The sequence below is a fragment of the Amia ocellicauda genome, chromosome 3 (genome assembly GCF_036373705.1).
Source record: "Amia ocellicauda isolate fAmiCal2 chromosome 3, fAmiCal2.hap1, whole genome shotgun sequence".
NCBI lineage: Eukaryota > Metazoa > Chordata > Actinopteri > Amiiformes > Amiidae > Amia > Amia ocellicauda.
The window spans coordinates 37,726,624-37,746,360 of NC_089852.1; the positions used below are offsets into that span (position 1 = coordinate 37,726,624).

Here is a 19,737-nt window from a genome sequence, read left to right on the forward strand (position 1 = left end):
CCCCAGTCACAGTGCTCCACTGTTCCGTCCGCATTTAACAAAAAAGTTAATTCAACTTAATTAATATGAAATGGCCCTGAAGAAATGCTTAAAACATTTTTAAGAAGGAAAAGCTTTATTTTAATTTTTATTAAAACCGTGAATGTCTCAGCAGAGAGACGGCTGTTCTGGGACCAGCACTAGTGTTGGGGTGTTCAGCCCAGCGTGTATAGCTGCCAGCTTCAGCCCCCCTGTATTTTCTCTCAGCCCCCCTAAAAATAATATGATTATAAAGTAACGGCATAGTCAAACAGTCCGACAAAACACTGTCAGCCACCCCTTGTATATTCTCTCAGACCCCCTAAAAATAATACAACTAAACAATCCAAGAATGAAGAAGTAATTCCACAAAACACCATCAGCACAGCACCCCAGTCTAGAAACGCCCCTGGTGTGGACAGAATGGGGCTGTGGTTAAAGTAGTAATGTATCTGTATATAAAAATACTGTAAATTCACATTCATGTTCAATAGATGGAAATGAAAAGTAAAAGAAAACAGAGACGACGGCACGTTAAAATCAATTTTCTTTTACTTTAAAGAGTACAGTGTAAGAGCTATTATGGTGATTATTATAAGAGCACAATGCTAGGCAAAAATGCTTTCATATCTTTAGTTGTAAATCACATTTTATCTCTTGAAATGTTGTGACTATTATACTGTTATCAGAAACCAATCTGAAAGTATAAATCAACATTGGCGCATTGGGTCTTCTGATTTGGAGAAGTTTGATCTAAGGCTTGAAAGAGTAATAGACCATCTTTCCAGGGAATGAGAAGCTGACGTGCAGTTTCACAAAGAACTAGCAGTCTTGACAACACTTAAATGGACGTTAGGTCCATGACAGCAGAGGAAGAAGGGCCAAAACAACTACTAAAAAATATTCCAGATGAGCAAAACTATAAATAGCTTGGCAGCACCTTTCAGTTTAAAAGTTTAGCCAAAAAAAAAAAAAAGTAGATCTGTAACTAGCTGAAATGTGTCAACACTTCCCAATTTTTACACTATCACCCTTTAGACAGTCAAGATTTAATTTCAAATCCAACTGAAATGTTTTGCAAAACAAAACGAAAATAACCAAACCCTGCATGTCTTATCCTGACATTCTAAAACACTACCGTTTCTTTTATGGGTTTGGGGTATAGGTAGGCCAATAAACCCACTCCAAACTTTGGACAGAGCTCTGTTTTCAAGCACTGGACCCTTTGAATTCAGAATGGTGCATGTGGAAATGTATCCTGTATTTCTCCAGGTATTTTGGAAGGACCTCAGATATGCCATATTAATTCATACTGATAATAATACCTTTTTTAACAGCAGCTACACTGTTGTCTTCTGTAGGAAGTCCTGTCCCTCCATTCTTCCAGAAAGGGTTCAGCTCTCTTTTATGCAGTCCAGCCTATATTTGCACAATGAAGATAAAAAGGAGAAATCAGAGTGAACTGCCCTAATTTGAATTACTTTAACCACTACACAGTATATAAATAAGGGGGTATAGATATAGGGGAATGCCATTTTTAAATGGTTTTCCATGGAGAACACCCAGACGTTGGATCCAGGGGTCAAGGCACGTGAATGTCTGAATGGTGGGGTTCAGATAAACCAGACAACTGTAACAACAGCAGCTGGTCATTTGGTGTGTCCTGTTAGGGATGAAAACAGACGTTGGCAACAAAGGAAGTCAGGAGTCAAAGAAAGCTTTATGGTACCCTTGTTATTGTTTCTTCCCTTGTTTTTATCGTATCCTTTTTCCTCACATTTGAATTGAAATGTATCCAAAGAGAGTGTGGGTAAGCAGTTTTCCCGAAGAAATTAAGCAAATGATAGTTCACTGACAGCACAAGTAATCAATTCAAGCTCCATGGGCATCTTACACTATTTCTGAGTTTGGTTTCCCTGGTTACCATGAAGGTGTTCCAGCAGGTAAATTATTTTACAACTTGCTTGTTTTGAACAGAGACAGATGCCCCTTTCCGTCTAATTAGTCATCATTGGAGAAACGTCTTGTTCAGATGTATAAATGCCCTTGGTTTATTCAGGGAAAAGACTGAAGATACTGAAAAAGCAACACTTCTGCTCCTCCGCCATTGTGCACGATGAGAAAAAGCAAAAGAGAGTGACTAATGCTATCATGCACAGCAGCGCCTCTGAACAGATGGCGTTCAGAAATACTGTTTTTCATCGGCTTTGACACTCTGGCTCTGGACTAATGCTAAAACAAAGCGAAACACAGGCAAGTATTTTTAGTTTTGTCAACCTCAGGCAGAAGACCTTTGAGAGCTGAATACAGGCCTTTAAACCTGTATTAAATACTATTTTTCATCAAAGTACAGGATGCTCTGTTTTCCCCTTTGCTGTGTGCTAAATAAGAGATGATGATAATCTCTTCTTTTTCCCCATCACAATGCACTGCTAACAATTGCTATCCTTTCCCAAGATACAGAATCAGCAAACCCACAAACGCAGAGAGTGAGAAGCGCCACAAAACCTCTCTCGTGTGGCCTTCATTAGACCAGAAAATACAATTCAGCAGGTTTAGGCCTCGTGTGAGGATATGAAAACAATGTGGGGGGAAAAGATATTGAAATACTCGTGTCTAGTCAAAGCCTATGGAGTGGGAACTGTACAGTTGTCTTTTACCTGCTTTGTTTCTCTGGAGGTTTTACCCAGGCATTTTTTATAACTCACAGAGTAACAACGTAGTAGGTTCGACGTACCTGTTCAACTGCTTGCACTCGGTCTCTCTCTGCTTCCTTCTGCTTTTCCTTATCAGCCCGAAGCTCAGCTGTCGACACGGTTTTCATAGACAAGAAATCAAAAGTCATCCACTCGTCTCTCTGGGAAGGACAAAAGCAATTAAATCATGAAACACAAATGGTGGCAGTCTTGTGTAGCACTTCACGGTATCAGACATCCATGCTGGTGCTAGATTACAACTTAAAACCTCAAGTGGAACTAAAAGTAACGATTTACAAAATTACATGCTCTCGATTACTTATGTATTGTTAGCTCTTCTATCATTTTACTCTTAACTTCTCCCTTGCCTACCCCACCTCAAAGATGATGATAATGATAACTCTGACATATCATTTGTCTTGAGAAAAAGTTAAATACAATGCTGCATTATAGCAGAGCAAATGTGTGACACTCAAACTGTAGCAAACCCATTAGGTCTTGAAGTTAAACAAAGGGAACAATTACAATAACTTGAAACAAGGGAGAAGAATCTCAAGATAATGATCGTTGTAAAGGGAATAAACATACAATAAAATCCATCACATTTCCTACAATGTGCAATATGCAGACAGACAAAGAATAGACATTTTACATAATATCAACCTATACATTTATTTTTAAATGAACACTATTCTTAGTGAAAAGAAAATGTGGGATACATGTATAGCTTTAACCTTACTAGGGTGAAGCTCTAGCTTCTGAAGTGTTTGGGGAAAAGTGTTTCACTTCTCATTCACTATGTATAAATCACAGAGGAATGGAGAGTAAAAAATGCAGTGGCACCATTATCCATGTGTTCCTCATAAGACTGGTGTGCCTACTTTTCTTACAATATAAACCTTGTGACTGCTCTCACCTCATAAAAAGACAAAGACAATAAGGATGGGCTTCACTAGGTCAGTGCACAATTACTACTTGTTCATTAAAATGTATTAACAATACAGATATTGATTGCTGTATTCTCACATTGTGTACATTAATTACTACGAAAATGAACAGACTAAACATCCCCACTGGATGTTTTTATGATGCTAGAGAGCAGGAAATATATGCCCTTGTAGAAACAAAACAGAGTTCCTCTCCTCTATAATAAATCAAATATGTTCTTTATAGCAGCTGAACACAGAAGCAGTTGCACCCTTGGTAGACAATAGAAATCCGAGGCAATGAGTGCTTCTTTGAAACATTCGGACCATGAGCACAGACTGACAATATAGATAATGAATAAGTCCAGTAGTTTTAATACTTGCGAGACCAATCTGTTAAGCAGGCAACACATTTGTAAAAAGAATGCACTCTCGCTTCAGGGATATGTCCTTTCACCATACGAGTGAATGCAACCAGTGTCCCCTACATTATGCCTACACAATCAGCACTAAAGACAGAGTGCAGTGCTTGCAGAAATACATACAGGGTGCATAAGGGTAAGTACAGGGTAAAGGAAGAACGCATTCTTTTCACACAGCAGTGTGGCACAAAAGACAACCTCACAGAGCAATAAAGTAAAGGTCTCTAAGGATGCACTTAGTTGATCTGTTGTACAACTTAAATTCACAGAGGTATCCAGGATAAGTGAGGAACCAGTTGATATTGATCATCTATGAAAATGTACAGATTTTCATATAGTCTGGTTGCATCCCTAAAGATGCAGTACACAGTGGACACTTGGTATTAAACATCCTTTTCTCCGGGGCACAACTGCTGCCTGGTAATGAATGGCACAGCGAAACTCTAGCGACAGCAGGAAAATCATAACCACATAGCCTTTGCCGCGGGGAGGACAGTTTGTTTAAAGCGGTCTCCATAAACACTGTGGCCACTGATCATTTATTAGGTGCCCCAGACATCCATCCACAAGAACTATTAAGTAATGCCAGTTATTGATCAACAGATCCTTGATGCATTGTATTTTTGGATCACCATCAATACTAGGCGACCTCCCATCTATCTTATAAACAGTAGCAAAGCAATAAATACAGTCAATACTGCAAAAGGTTAGCAAATCAAAACTTGTGCCTGACACACTGGGTGTTATCAGAGGAACAGCAGCGAACCTAAAGTATAACTCAGCAACTGTTTATTTTTATATTATTTATATATATATATATATACATATACATACACATATACACACACTAGTTATTGTTTGTTTCTTTATGACTGAGTGCTCATTTTTAAACACTGGAGATATGTGCTACAAACAGAGAAGTCCATCAATAGTGTAGGAGACAGATTTTAGAAATAGTGTGCCCCCATATCGTCCTTAAACAATCGTAACACAATCTCAGAAGCCCTTGAGGTGTTTAAATTATTCTATAAAGCAAAACGTTCAGCAATGGGAGCCCGTCTTTTCATCATGCTCATTTCATTACCAGCGTCAGTTCATCACCAATTTGCATATTCATCAGGAAATTGCTTTTAGAAAATACTTTTAGACCAGCAGATGTAGTAGGAATATACATATTCAAATCAGGAAATAAATATGCAATGGAATTTGTGCCAAAATAAATACATTTATATATCTATGTATTTATTTTTATCATATTTTAAGGATCTAAGTATTTTTTTTTTTACATTTTGACACACTGATGTTGTATATAAGGAAATAGAGTATTTAGAGTATACATATATGTAGTTTATGCAATAGGCTATACTGAATATAATATAGCCAACAATCTGGGCTTTTTAATAACATTAGTCATTGTGAAAGAGTTATAATCGTGTTGATTCCTGAAACAAGTGATTTTCTACACATCATTCATATATACAGCTCTGGAAAAAATTAAGAGACCACTTAACATCGATTACTTAACTTGGTCTCTTACATTTTTTCCAGAGCTGTAGCTATTATTATTAGCAGATTTGTACTTGATATAGCTCTCCTCTGCCTTTCCTGTTTGGCTCAGTAAGTTTCTAACTTTAATTTGGAATTCAGACTTGAACTCGTTGCAAACCCAGGTCTCTGGGTCAATGTCTTGATCAGTCACCTGTTTGATCACGAATGCAGATTGTTTTGTATCAGTGTAAGGCACTGTAGTGTTGAAAAGTGCGGTTTCTGCATTGATACACAGTAATATTATGTCTGCCTACATATGTGCATACTACATATGTGTATACTCCAGTTTACACAGTTTATTTTGTGAAAAGTTAATTATTCTTTTTTGTTTATGTATATGCGCACATTTTGATAAACAATTGAAGAATCGGAGGTGATCTAGCTCGTCTCTGTCCTCTGATCGGCTCAGTAAGTTTATAACTTTCCTTTTGAATTAAATATTTTGTATTGGTGTCGGGCTGGCGACAGGCTTAATTCCCAGCTAACACACAATGTTGCCACAATATTATTATTATTATTATTATTCCCCCCTCCTCCCCGCCTCTCTATTTATTATTACTATTATTATTATTATTATTATTATCCCCCCCTCCTACCGGTCTCTCTCTCGCGACTAATTATTATTTAATACAACAACAAAAAAAAACTCACCTGGTGTACTGCACATTATGTATACATGCTGGTTCATATGTAAGTATTCCTCCCAATATGTATTACTGGAATATTAGATCATATGTAAACAGCCTCCTTCACACTGACTGCACACTGAGTGATGCATTAATCGATAAAAAGGGGTGAAATTAAAGAGTTTAAAAACAGACCAAATGTTCAATGTTGGATTTGTCTGTTTTGGAATCGTAGGTAAGAATATTAGATCTAAATCACAAGAGACTGTGTGCGTGTGTAGTTTGTAACTGAACTATCCAAAGTGCTGATGAATATCCAAATCTGTGATGAACGGACGCTGGTGATGAACTGTACCCCGTGATGAAGTGTGCGTGATGAAAAGACATAGACCAGCACTACATGCGTCTAAATGTCTTTCGTTACATGACCATGAACTGAGAGTCGAGTCTCATACTGGGTCCACTCAAATGATCTGTGTCAAATGATATTCCAGTGACCACCACCGCAAAAACACACAACTATACACTCACCTAAAGGATTATTAGGAACACCTGTTCAATTTCTCATTAATGCAATTATCTAACCAACCAATCACATGGCAGTTGCTTCAATGCATTTAGGGGTGTGGTCCTGGTCAAGACAATCTCCTGAACTCCAAACTGAATGTCTGAATGGGAAAGAAAGGTGATTTAAGCAATTTTGAGCGTGGCATGGTTGTTGGTGCCAGACGGGCCGGTCTGAGTATTTCACAATCTGCTCAGTTACTGGGATTTTCACGCACAACCATTTCTAGGGTTTACAAAGAATGGTGTGAAAAGGGAAAAACATCCAGTATGCAGCAATCCTGTGGGCGAAAATGCCTTGTTGATGCTAGAGGTCAGAGGAGAATGGGCAGACTGATTCAAGCTGATAGAAGAGCAACTTTGACTGAAATAACCACTCGTTACAACCGAGGTATGCAGCAAAGCATTTGTGAAGCCACAACACGTACAACCTTGAGGCGGATGGGCTACAACAGCAGAAGACCCCACCGGGTACCACTCATCTCCACTACAAATAGGAAAAAGAGGCTACAATTTGCACAAGCTCACCAAAATTGGACAGTTGAAGACTGGAAAAATGTTGCCTGGTCTGATGAGTCTCGATTTCTGTTGAGACATTCAGATGGTAGAGTCAGAATTTGGCGTAAACAGAATGAGAACATGGATCCATCATGCCTTATTACCACTGTGCAGGCTGGTGGTGGTGGTGTAATGGTGTGGGGGATGTTTTCTTGGCACACTTTAGGCCCCTTAGTGCCAATTGGGCATCGTTTAAATGCCACAGCCTACCTGAGCATTGTTTCTGGCCATGTCCATCCCTTTATGACCACCATGTACCCATCCTCTGATGGCTACTTCCAGCAGGATAATGCACCATGTCACAAAGGTCGAATCATTTCAAATTGGTTTCTTGAACATGACAATTAGTTCACTGTACTAAACTGGCCCCCACAGTCACCAGATCTCAACCCAATAGAGCATCTTTGGGATGTGGTGGAACGGGAGCTTCGTGCCCTGGATGTGCATCCCACAAATCTCCATCAACTGCAAGATGCTATCCTATCAATATGGGCCAACATTTCTAAAGAATGCTTTCAGCACCTTGTTGAATCAATGCCACGTAGAATTAAGGCAGTTCTGAAAGCGAAAGGGGGTCAAACACAGTATTAGTATGGTGTTCCTAATAATCCTTTAGGTGAGTGTATACCCTGATGAACTGGTCATAGCGCAAAAACACACCCTAGATCAACAAATCATTTGCTTTTCCCTCTTGACTATCTGTTCTTGGTAGCGAGTGTGAATCGAACCGGCGCCCTGCTAAGATCCAATAGCCCAGTAAACACAATGGAAGGAAAGTGGCAGAAAATCCCAGCATTTTGCGGGCTGCTGTACTTACCGGACGGTTGTCTTCTGGATTTTGTGTCTCTTTTGGGATCTTCCATGATTTGTCAGTTTTCTGTGGTTTGGCAACAGATGGGGCCTCTACCCAATCACCTTCCGAATCCTGAAAACAAAGACAAACCTGATTTTACCATTTTTCTTCTGCATACCAGCTCAGTAGCTCATCACAATTAAAACAAATGTGCTTCTAAGAAAATGGTGATTTCAGCCACCTTCACAGGTCTCTGCTTAACCTCCACTAGACAGTATCAAAGCAGACATTATTAAACACCAACAAGGATCACACAATTCAATGAAGCATTATAATCGGAAAAGTTCAATTCGGCTTTAATTTGAACTTTTCCATTCGTCAGTGTGACACCCTCTTTAAATACAATGTACACTGTATAGATGCTCTACAGATAAAGGATGTGTGTCTGCACTGACACCTGCCTTTCCAATCTGACCCCCCAATCTATCAAGCACTGACCTTTGGGATATTAAGCTGAAATTCACCACAACCATCCTGCAGGCCATTCAGAGCAGAGACGAATGCTGTCAAGTTAGGAGCCGATTCATATTAAATGCTGCAGGATGTGATTGCAAGCCTGAATCCCTAAAGGATGCAAGGCGTGATCAACACTGTTGTCAGATAATTCAGTAATTTAGTTAAATTCCTTCATTAGGAACGTCTTTTCCCAGAAGGTCCAAACCAGCAGTGATATCGCACACAAATAAATGGCAGGGCACCCCTTCACCATGATATTAAAACCATAAATATTAATGATCCCAGATGCAAAGATATGCTGTAGTTGGAGCACAAAGATGTTCAGTTTTAATAAAAAATGACTCAATGTTGATACTGAGAGCACAATACCAACCTTATCTGTGAACTTTCAGCACTTTATTAAATACTGGCTGCTTGGGGGGGGGGGGGGTGAATGTTCACACTACTTTATCTAATGATGCAAAATCAAATCCGGGCATATATTAACACACATCTCAGTGACAGGGTTTGTTATCAGGATATAAAACACTAAAACTCACAGAGGTAAGGAATAAAACAAAACAGCAGGCGATTATGACACCAGATGTCCACACAGGTTTATGCTCTGTGTTGCCATAAATGAAAGCTTTATAAAGAAGTCAGGATTGGAAAATGATGGATCAAGTCATCATCTTTATTAGACATGACTTCCCTTTAAAATCCAAACAGGTTGCTGTTCCCATTTCATCTGACAGGATCCCGATGTCACTCGAACGTGGTTCCGAGGGAAAGTAAAGCGCTTGCAAAATTATAAAGCAGGATTAGTTTATTCCTGTAGATGGTTTATACATGCTCTCACTAACTGGGATGCAGCATAAAGAGTCACCTTACACATTTGTTTCGTAAAAGAGCGATAAGCGCAACTCATTTCCCTCAGGCTGCTCATCAGGGCGCTGTGAAGCCCCCCCAAGAAGACTGATTTTCCACAGCACCTCTGCAAATGATCTTTAACCACACAAACTACTCCCGCTGCGAAGAAACGCATTTCTATTCCCTCCCTCATTTATAAACCCTCAGAATTTCATCTTTGATTATGCAGAGGCTTTGTGAAGTGGATTCAGGAGGAAAAAGCAGCAGTCTATTTGTGAGGAAGAGTGAATGACGACCAGCAAAACAAATGGAAAGCTAATAAAAAAAAAAAAAAAATCCCCTGCAGTTGGTGGAGAGATGCAATGGGCTGGAATATGAAGAGCCGTTATTTCAAAACTAATTGGTTACTTATTCAAGACCATTCCTCAGGTCAGGATTCCCCACCATGGGGCTCAGATCTCACCACATACCGGATTCAAACCAGCAACAAGATTTCACATTGATCTGATGTCTAATCTAAATTGAGCAAAATCAAACTAGAGTAAAAGGCCCCTTCAAACAGGGACGACACACTATGACATTTCCATTAAATCCGATTTCATGAAATCCAAATGTGTTCGATTTTGTTGGATTTCATGAAATCCGAATGTGTGAAATTGCACGATTTCATCAGGTGAAATCAGATCAAATCGTGATGCAATCGCACGCTATATAAAGGGCGTTTGGGAGTGAGACTACGTGGTGAAGCTTGGAGTTTTGAAAGAGAAAAGCAAGAAAAGCAATTAATGAAAGCAATACTAGTTTCAGTATTGTACTCTGCAAAAATATATTTGTCCAACATATTTGCATATTTGTTCAAAACTTGTACTTTAATATTGTTGCGATATCTAACACCGATAGTCTTATGTTGTTTCATGTGTGCATGTATTAATACAAAACGGAAACAAACAAAAAACAACATTTTCTTTTCTTTGCTAAAACTATTTTTGTTACATTGAATCAGGGGTTTGCATGAATCTGGAAAGCACACTATATGTAACGGTAAGGTACAACAACATAAATGACACCAAAGTCATCACAGTATATTTCTTAAAAGATCATTTATCGACCAGATTTAAATAAAAATGTCCATTATAATGACTGGCGATTATACAGTTAAGACTAGAAGCACCAACATTTCAAACTACAAGAGCCAAAACTACAGTATAATAATGATCAAATAAAACTAGCACAAATTGAGTAGTGTATGGAATGGTAAATGGAAATATGAACATAACATAAAATTACTTATAAATTACATCAAAGCACTATATTTTTCTAAATGGGTATACTGCACAGTCAAAACACATAGATGAAACAAATGTTTATTTGCGGGATAATCACTCCAAGTGTCCACTCAATCTGACTACAGTTGTAAGAAGACACGCTATAGAATGCATGTGTGTTTTTCAAGCACATGAAAGACTGTAGATGAGGTAGATATTGCGATTTGAACTTCATTTAAGTTTATGCAGCTAAAATGCCGAAGGCATATTTAATACATATATTTAGGAAAAGTCAAGAACGGGTATCCACAGTGTATTCAGGAACACAGAGTAACCAGCCCTGCGCTTCTAGTGTTAAATTATAAAGGGGAATCGCACAAGAGATTACATCACGAGTACAGTATCTGTGCACAAACTGCAGGGTTATAAGCTGCCGTGTGTGTATTATTGTTATGAAATGTATGGTTTGTAATTATTATTAGCAACTGTACGCTTTCCAAAACGGAAATATCGAATATTTTGCTTTTGACAACTTAAAAACAAAAACACGTGAACAAAGACTAATCAAGGCTAACTTACCAGTATACAAAATAATATTTATAAACATAAATGTATAACTTTTCATGTAATTACTGGGCAAATATTTAATACAGGTACACCAAAACACTAGAAGATCTGTGAAAGAGAGCAACCCCATGCATAAGATACATGACTGTGAGTTGAGGAAACGGAAATTTGAGGTAAGAAATGCAAGACTGAAAGGAAAATATTTCATGTTAATTTAATATTTAATTAATGGCTTTTGCCAATTTACCACAGTTATGTGTGCGAGACAGTAGCCATAAACAGTGTGTAAACTGGCACTTCCCTGGCTTTCCTGTCCAACTTCCTATCTGCCGTTCAAGGTTCCCAGTGACGTCGTAGATGATGTCATGCGACTCCATCTTGATCTCTGATTGGACACTTGTCCAGGGGGATTTCATGCGATTTCATGAAAATAGGACTCTGCTATATTACTTGAAATCAGATTAAATCGCATGAAAATTGTATTTCTTGCGAATTCACTGTGAAATTTTCGAGGAAATCCTGGGCTGCATTTGGATTTCATGAATTCGGATTTCATGGAAATGTCATAGTGTATCGTGGCCTTTACAGACATGGCGGCAGGAGAGAGCTGACTTACTGCAGAGCTGTCACTGGAGTTGTTAGCCTGGGCCTTCTTTTTCTCCTTCTTCTCCTTTTTCTTCTTTTCCTTTTTACTCTTTTTTGACTTCTTCTCTTTCTTCTTCTTGGTCGTGCCTGAATGCTCCTGTGAAATAGCAGAACTCAATTGGAAAGTAGAACTACTTGCATTGACATTAAAACACCGAAACAGGAGACAAAATCAGTGGTTAACGGGTTAAGGACATACGCAGAAGTGACCATGGGACCAATTGTTGCACATAACTTATCTCCATTTAAATATCTATATATATTGTTTGCTTTTTTGCTTAGACAATGCATTTTCATTTCCTCTAAACGGCATAATTTGAAGTGCAAGAAGTAACTGTGTAAAGTCCCCGAAATGTCATTGAGCCTTGGGGAAATCAGCGCTGTCAGATTGAATCACAGGCTCAGGGAGGCGAGCTGTGGACGGGAGCGGTGAGGAAGCAGTGCAATCCAGAGGGGCCCGCCTCATGAATGCTGGGGTCAGACGCCAGCATTACGGTCGCACTGCCCATCTGCATTGTGCTTTGTTGGAGCAGGTCAGAGGGGGTTTAAGGCCAGCCTGCATTCTCCTGCTCTCATTATGGCCGAGCCTCTAAAAACACACAAAGGCGCATGTTAATTTGGCCCGGCAGCCAGCAGCAACAGAGGTCATTACAACACTGCCTTCTGCTCCCCTTCAGAAGCGTTCCCAGACGCAGCTGCAGGTGCACAGGGACAGAGTTCAAAATCACAACAATCTCCCAGTCGCCCTGATATGTCAATGACTTTCCTGATTCCAACAGCAGATTAAGGATAAATGTAATTTATACAATGTTGGAACAAAAAATGATTTTTTCTTTGTTATGTAAACGACCTGAAAAAAACCCATCTAACCACTGCAGTACATTATTTAGGTATTTCTTCACAATACTCAGGCAGGCACACACGGGACTCTCTGTCTAGCCATTCCCCGTCTGCAGGGTGCATTGGCTGGGTCTGCAGATAACGAAAATGACGAGTACTGTTGGCAGATTTAGGTGGATTGTGTTGTGGATTATGAATGTGCTATATTCCGCTGTAGTAAGCACAATGTGCACTAGAAAAATGAAAAATTGCTGGACTGCACCAGATTTAAAAATCAAACGACCACAAAATAAACAAACTTTAAAGGTAAAAGGACACACAGCACTTTGACAATTTGATGTGGAAAAACAGCACACTAGGATTTTACGATTTCACTGCACTATACAAAAATGTCTTAAATGAATCAATGCTATATGTGCCCATGTGTGCGCGTGTGATTTCACTCATTATGTTGCCGAATATGACTGAAAGACTTTGGCACAACTTCCCTAGTGAGGAGACATGATCGATGTGTTCCTTAATTAAACCGCTTCCTACAATATGACAAGGCAGCAGCATGTCTCTCTGATTAGCTTTATTAAAGTGAGATGTTGCACTTACTGGAATGGGTTGTTTCAATTTAATTTGACGAGCACTGAACTGCACATCATGAGATGCAGCAGTAAAGCCCATGCAATCCTACCACACCCATAATACTGCAGGTGGGATGAAAAAAAAAAAAATGAAACTCCTTAATTGAACCTAACATCTTGGTCTTTAACTTGGACCACTTATTCAGTTGATCACATTGACTTATTAATACTCATTTGTTGCTGCATTAATGAGTTTACTAATTGCAGGCTCCTCTCAGACTGAGCGCCAGGTAAGAAGTAGCATGTTGAATTCCTGCCTAGATTACTCAGCTGTCAATAATTAGATGTCATCGGTCGGGTGCCCTTCTGCTTTCCACACACAAATAAGCACTGATGTTTCCTTATTCTCCCCAGTAGACTAAAGCAGAGACTGATTTTAGTCACATAATGCATTCTTTGTGGAAGCCTGCCTGAAGGCAACAGATATTCTGCCATATCCAGTCATTTTTAAATTCAAAATGAACTCTTTCTTTTTTCAATCTTTATTACTGCAAAAAATATCTCAGCATACGGCTTTTTAAGCCTGTGTGTGTTCCTTGAAATGTGCCCAGGGCATCTTCAGTATGATAGGGCTCTATTGGCAATGATGTGCAGCTCATCTAGTCAATCCATGACGGCTCCTAATGATCTAGCACCTACACAGTGACTTGGCAAATAGTTTCATACTATTTATATATTTTTGAGAATGGATATATTTAGATTTTCTACTGATATAGAAGAGTGCCACAGAAAATTGAGCAGTACAGCAGCAATGCAGGGTTGTGGATGCTCAGCTTTTCACACAGACAGCGGTTTTGCTCAGACAGAAAAACGTGCCTGCATTTTAAATATACACATCTCAGTACCATGAGCCATGCAAGAAGGTTACATGAAAACAAGCATCATTAATACATTATTTCCAGATTCCACCACTAACCAAATATGCAGAAACCGGTTTTCTAGGTTATTTTACAGTTTGCAGGTAGAAAATGTTGGTCTTAACGAGCAGTGTTTTAATGGCACTTCCCCTGGTATGTCTGCAGACAGTACACTGAATCTTCAAGCAGCTCTTCTCAATGTGTAGGACAACTCAGGAACAAGTGCATTTGCTTAGTCACCCGGCGGCACCACAACTCTCAAGCATGTGAAAGCAGACCTGCTGGCCCCGCAGTGAGAGGGAATTGTCTGGTTTTATTTATATTAAAATGGAGAATACAGCGGTGCTGTAACAATTTACAGCTCAGCATCTCTCCTGCTTGTCACAGCGCTCCAGCAGACCAAGACACAGACCTCCCGCAATGCAGTAGCTTCATGGCATTAAAGCTTGACTGAAGCACAAGTATAAAGGCTTGCTATATAGGCCTAAACTTTAATGGGATGAGAAAGAAGCAGTGGACAGTAAAAGTAGCAAGTACATAACTGCTTCATTTGACCACTAGAGTTAATTATGTTTTTGTAAATAAGAGTTCTCTCAAATGGCCATGCTAATCCACTGGATCACAGACAAACAAGTAACACAAAACAGCTGTCTATGTGCGTTTCAGTCACTTTTATTGTGTGTTAGTCATGATGGTTTTCTGGGAGATGTTATGCTGTTGTTGAGCAAACAATCCATTGTTAGTATTTTGTTGTTTTTAATCCTATTGCCCCTCAAAGAATAGCCAAAAGAGACGTGAGTGGGTTTTAATAGAACAGCTCTTTATGGACTAGAACATGAGAAGACGTGGGAGAGATTTTAATTCCCCATCCCCCCTCACCTCGTCTAGTTGCTGGAGCCTCATGTCCACTTCCGGGAGCATCCACTTGTCCTCGCCTCTTGCCCGCTTGAGCTCCTTGCGTCTCTCATCCTCCTCATACTGTTCTTTAGCCTGAAACCCCAAAAGGCAGACATAAGCAGTCAGGTCCTTGCATTGGCCCTTCCTCAGCGCACACAGAAAACACCAGAAGACACCAATCCAAGAACCATCACAAAAAGCCTTAAGCACAATTCAAACAGTCCATCTCACACATACATATGCTTTTCTTACTACACTGAAAGTTGAATGACTCTGCCAAATGCTTAATATAACCAGTTGATTAAATATAATCAATGTGGCATGGAGGGTTAAATTAGTCATAAAAATAAAAATACAAAAAGCATTCATCCCAGAATTTCTTAGGATGTGGTCATTTCCTCCAGGAAGCTGATCCATCACAATTAGCTTAATTCATCCTGGAGCGCATCCTTATAATTAAGAAGAGCTAACACAGCTGTGGGAGAGATAACAGTGCCGGGGTTCAGCAGTGGTACATTATTAACCTGTTTGTTCCGCCACTGCCTTGGAGAGCGCAATAAACCCTTCAGCTCACATCCCTCCATAGGTGAGAAGTCATCTGTCAAACCTCAACCTCCCCAACCACAGGCCTGCACTACCCTGTCTTTAATCACTCACCGGGCCTTCCCTCGCCTATAAAGCAGAGGCATTGATGATTGGCGTGTGCAGTGAAGGGTTTCGGCACTGAAATGAGCTACTGTAGACAGCAGCTCTTTCAAAAAGGTGTGCAACAATGAGCTTTCCAACCATGACTTCTAAGTTAGACGGCTGTCAACTGCTTTTCTTGCGAACCACGAGAACCATGAGAAGGCGTAGGAGTCCATGCATTAAAAATTCCAGGTTCATCCCCGCTTTTGTAACACAACCATGTGGGTAGATCTGCTTGTCGAGAGTCAATTCACACAGACCATTTTGTGTGCATTGTACAGTAGATCTCAAAGAAAGGGGAGAGAGTGCAATCCTTTTGCTTTCGTATGAAATCTACAGTGCTAAGTGGGGGAAAGAAACATTTTTATAGCTCACTATTTAGTACACTTAAGCTAATTAAGCCACATTACAAAACTGGAAGAATTAAAATAATTTAGCCCTAGAAATAATGCATATAATTGCTTCTGTGAAATGCAACACTGCCATTTAATATCCTATTGGCTGTTTTCCCTGACAGCATGCATTGTCTTTTGCTTCCCAGTGTTCCTTAGATCAAGCACTTCAATACGCTGAACCACAGCAGAAGAGTATTAAACCACTTGGAAATAAAATCTAATCGTGTGCACAGTTTGTACCTCAAACCCACAGGCACCTCGGGGATGAAAAGCTAACCGAGAAGAAAATGCACAAACCAGCTTGTGTCACTGCACTAGAAACACACTATTCCTCCAGTCATCTATCAAAAGTCCTGCAGCATTCATTATGGCCAAACGTGGGCCTAAAACATACAAAATAGGCTTCACTGTGAACAGATGGAATTGATAACTGTTGTCCAAATACATCTCCACTTCAGATTCATGTAGGTTACATATTCGATTTTGTTTCATACACTTTACTTCATCACTGCTCAAATCTTACAATACACCGAGAGGACTGCCAACAGAGTACGTATAATATTTTTAAACATCCTAGTTCCCTGCTTTCATTTTTATTAGTGTCCCCAATGATTGATGGATCTGTGTTTCAAACAGGCTGCTTTGGTTTGGCTTTGGATTTCACACTGCAAAATGCCAAATAATTACATATTGATTTTGACAGGAGTAGGAAAGGGGGGTGGGGATGCTGGTCAGACCCCAGTTGGATGTGAAACTCAAAGATTTAAACATTGCTACCAGAGACAGGCTTTGTACAAAAATCAATGGTTAGTCTGCACCCCCAGGGGTCCAGCAGTGATGCTTGGGTACTGTTGGAGCACAATGTTGACGCACATATACTCATCTCACTTGATGCACTTCCTAGCGCTGTGTTGTGTCTTATCACCAGCATCCACAGTTTGTTTTGCAGTCCCCAGCCAAGTAATTAAAGTGGCTGGTGATAGCAGGGAGTTGGGCTGATAAGGTTTATGATACTTATTTTTGTACAAGCAAAAGTAATACAGATTTAATTAAACATTAAATTATTCATAAGGGGCTGTGGAAAAAAGGAGACCAGTGAACCTGTCATAATGCAGCACAACAGAATACCACTTGAAATTGAGCGGAAATTCAATTTTTTTGCTTATTTTAAAGAAATAGCCAGACATGATAAAGGCGATCTTTTCAGATGCTAGTCATCTCCGGCAATGATTCATAATAACAAACAAGAACTGCGTGTGCTTTTAATGCATGAGAGAAATGCAAGCCTTCTTTAAGGGTGAACATGGAGTTAATTAACTATTTGGAGATTGATGTAATTATCTGCACTGTGTGGATACAAGGACGGGCTACACCATCATCATATTGAATGCAGATGGCTTTTTGTCATGTTTATTTATTATTATCCGGGGTGGTGGTTGTGATGAAGGGGTATGCATCAACCATATCTTTTACTGCAAATGAAATAACTCCATCTAGTGGTTTTATTAGTACCTCCTATAGAAAGGGAAAATACATTACCTTTGTTATAAGACAATGCACTTTCACTAGACATGCCCCGTTATCTAAACGTCATTATGTGGTAACGTAAACGTACACTGAAATACCTTGGTGGATACACACTTGTAAACATGGTACTGCAAATCTGTGCAAAACCGACACTTCATATTTAGAAAAGACGGCTGGGACAGCATTACAAACATGAGCCACACATTAACACAGTACTACGAAGAGGTTGGTTATTAAAACTGCGTGTTTTATATTAATCAAGGCAATCATATGGGTTTTCTCGTATCAGTAATGATGTATAGGATCCGTGTGTGTAGTATAATGCAACTGATTTAAGCAGAGAGAGACCAATTCTCACAAACATACTAAAACGAAGCACGATGTTTGCTAAGTGTTAAAAAAAGGACAATGGTAACCCCTATAAAACGGACACACAAACGGCTACCTTCCGCAGAACCTCCTCCCTGGCTTTACGCTTAAACTCCTTCTTCTCATCGATGCTGTTCACACTTTCAAAACTTCCTCCGTACGCCGCCATGCCTCTGCCGGAAACTAAATTGCTAAACATATGTCGTGAATACAGGAACCTTTACGACACAGTTCTTGCTGGGCGCTGGAATGACCATAGACATATAATATCTATAGAGTTAAACAAATCTGGCTTTATTTTGCGGCTGAGTGAGATTTCACACCGCCATCTTGGGTGAGAATAAATTCTGCTGTAAAAGCACTGTAAGTAACGTTTTCGGGACTTAAATTAAAAGTGCTTAGAGCACGGTCAACTGCTGTGCAGAGGAAATGTGTACACATATATGTATTTCTTGGAAATACTGATTACAGTAAGCTATATATCTAGTGAATAAATTACACTTAAAAATAGATAGCTGTTATACTTTCATGACATGTTTTTATATTTCTGAGAAATAAAACCACAACTATTCTAATATCTTATCAATCTGAAACTATCAAGGTAACATCCCTGAGATGTAATCTAGTCAGACTCGAAACAGGGAAATAGAACAAAATGCAATTCAGCATTGATGACATTAAAATGATTACTCATTCTGATCGCAAAGCACTAAAATAGTTTAAAACATAGACTAAATAAAGGCCACTTAGAGTATTCCACATAAACAGCATCACACGTTCAGAATGTGTCGAGATCTTCATTCCTCCAGCTTAGAAACTTTGCTAGACTGAGACAATTCCTCTCGTTACAGGACACTGAGAAACTGATACACGCATTTGTTACATCTAGATTGTATTACTGTAAGGCCATTCTGTCAGGCAGCACAAACAGAGCTATTTCTGCACTTCAGTTAGTCCAAAATGCTGCTGCAAGAATTCTTACAAAAACAAAAAAACATGAACACATCACTCCAGTATTGGCTTCTCTTCACTGGCTGCCCGTGCACTACAGGATAGACTTTAAAGTTCTCTTACTAGCATTTAAAGCACTAAAGGGACTGGCACCTCCCTACTTAAAAGATCTCCTTATCGAATACACTCCAGGTCAGCCATTGAGATCACAGGAAGCCGGTTACATAGCGCTCCCTAAAATACACAAGAAAACTGCAGGTGGTCGAGCATTCAATTATAGGGCCCCGAAACTGTGGAACAATCTTCCAGCCAACTAAGAGATGCCCCCTCCGTCTTAGCCTTTAAATCATGGCTGAAGACTCATTTGTTTAGTCTCTGTTTTTCTAGCCGATAGTGCCGCCGGTGTGCCATGGACATGCAATTGCACAGCTGTCTTTGGAAATGTCCTGCATTGCATGACCAGTATCTCAGCACGACTGCCTTCTTGTCTTCCAGCAACAGCCCCCTCTGAGGATCCAACAAGGCACCTCGTCCCCCACCATAGAAGTCTTACGAGGTACAACCCTCCTCTGAGGCACCCCATCACGGA

General features: G+C 39.7%; 1 protein-coding gene across 1 annotated transcript in view; it reads right to left on the reverse strand.

Moving 5' to 3' along the window:
* Positions 1 to 18,371, reverse strand: part of cwf19l2 (CWF19 like cell cycle control factor 2) — a 38,619-nt gene extending 20,248 nt beyond the window's left edge. Inside the window, exons 1-6 of the mRNA XM_066699296.1 lie at positions 18,274 to 18,371; positions 15,202 to 15,312; positions 11,965 to 12,090; positions 8,176 to 8,283; positions 2,756 to 2,875; positions 1,344 to 1,437 (exon numbers count right to left, since the gene is read on the reverse strand). Of these exons, the coding sequence (XP_066555393.1) occupies positions 1,344 to 1,437; positions 2,756 to 2,875; positions 8,176 to 8,283; positions 11,965 to 12,090; positions 15,202 to 15,312; positions 18,274 to 18,366 (652 nt within the window). The 5' untranslated portion in view covers positions 18,367 to 18,371. The remainder of the gene's footprint in view (positions 1 to 1,343; positions 1,438 to 2,755; positions 2,876 to 8,175; positions 8,284 to 11,964; positions 12,091 to 15,201; positions 15,313 to 18,273) is intronic.
* Between the last annotated feature and the right edge of the window lie 1,366 nt (positions 18,372 to 19,737).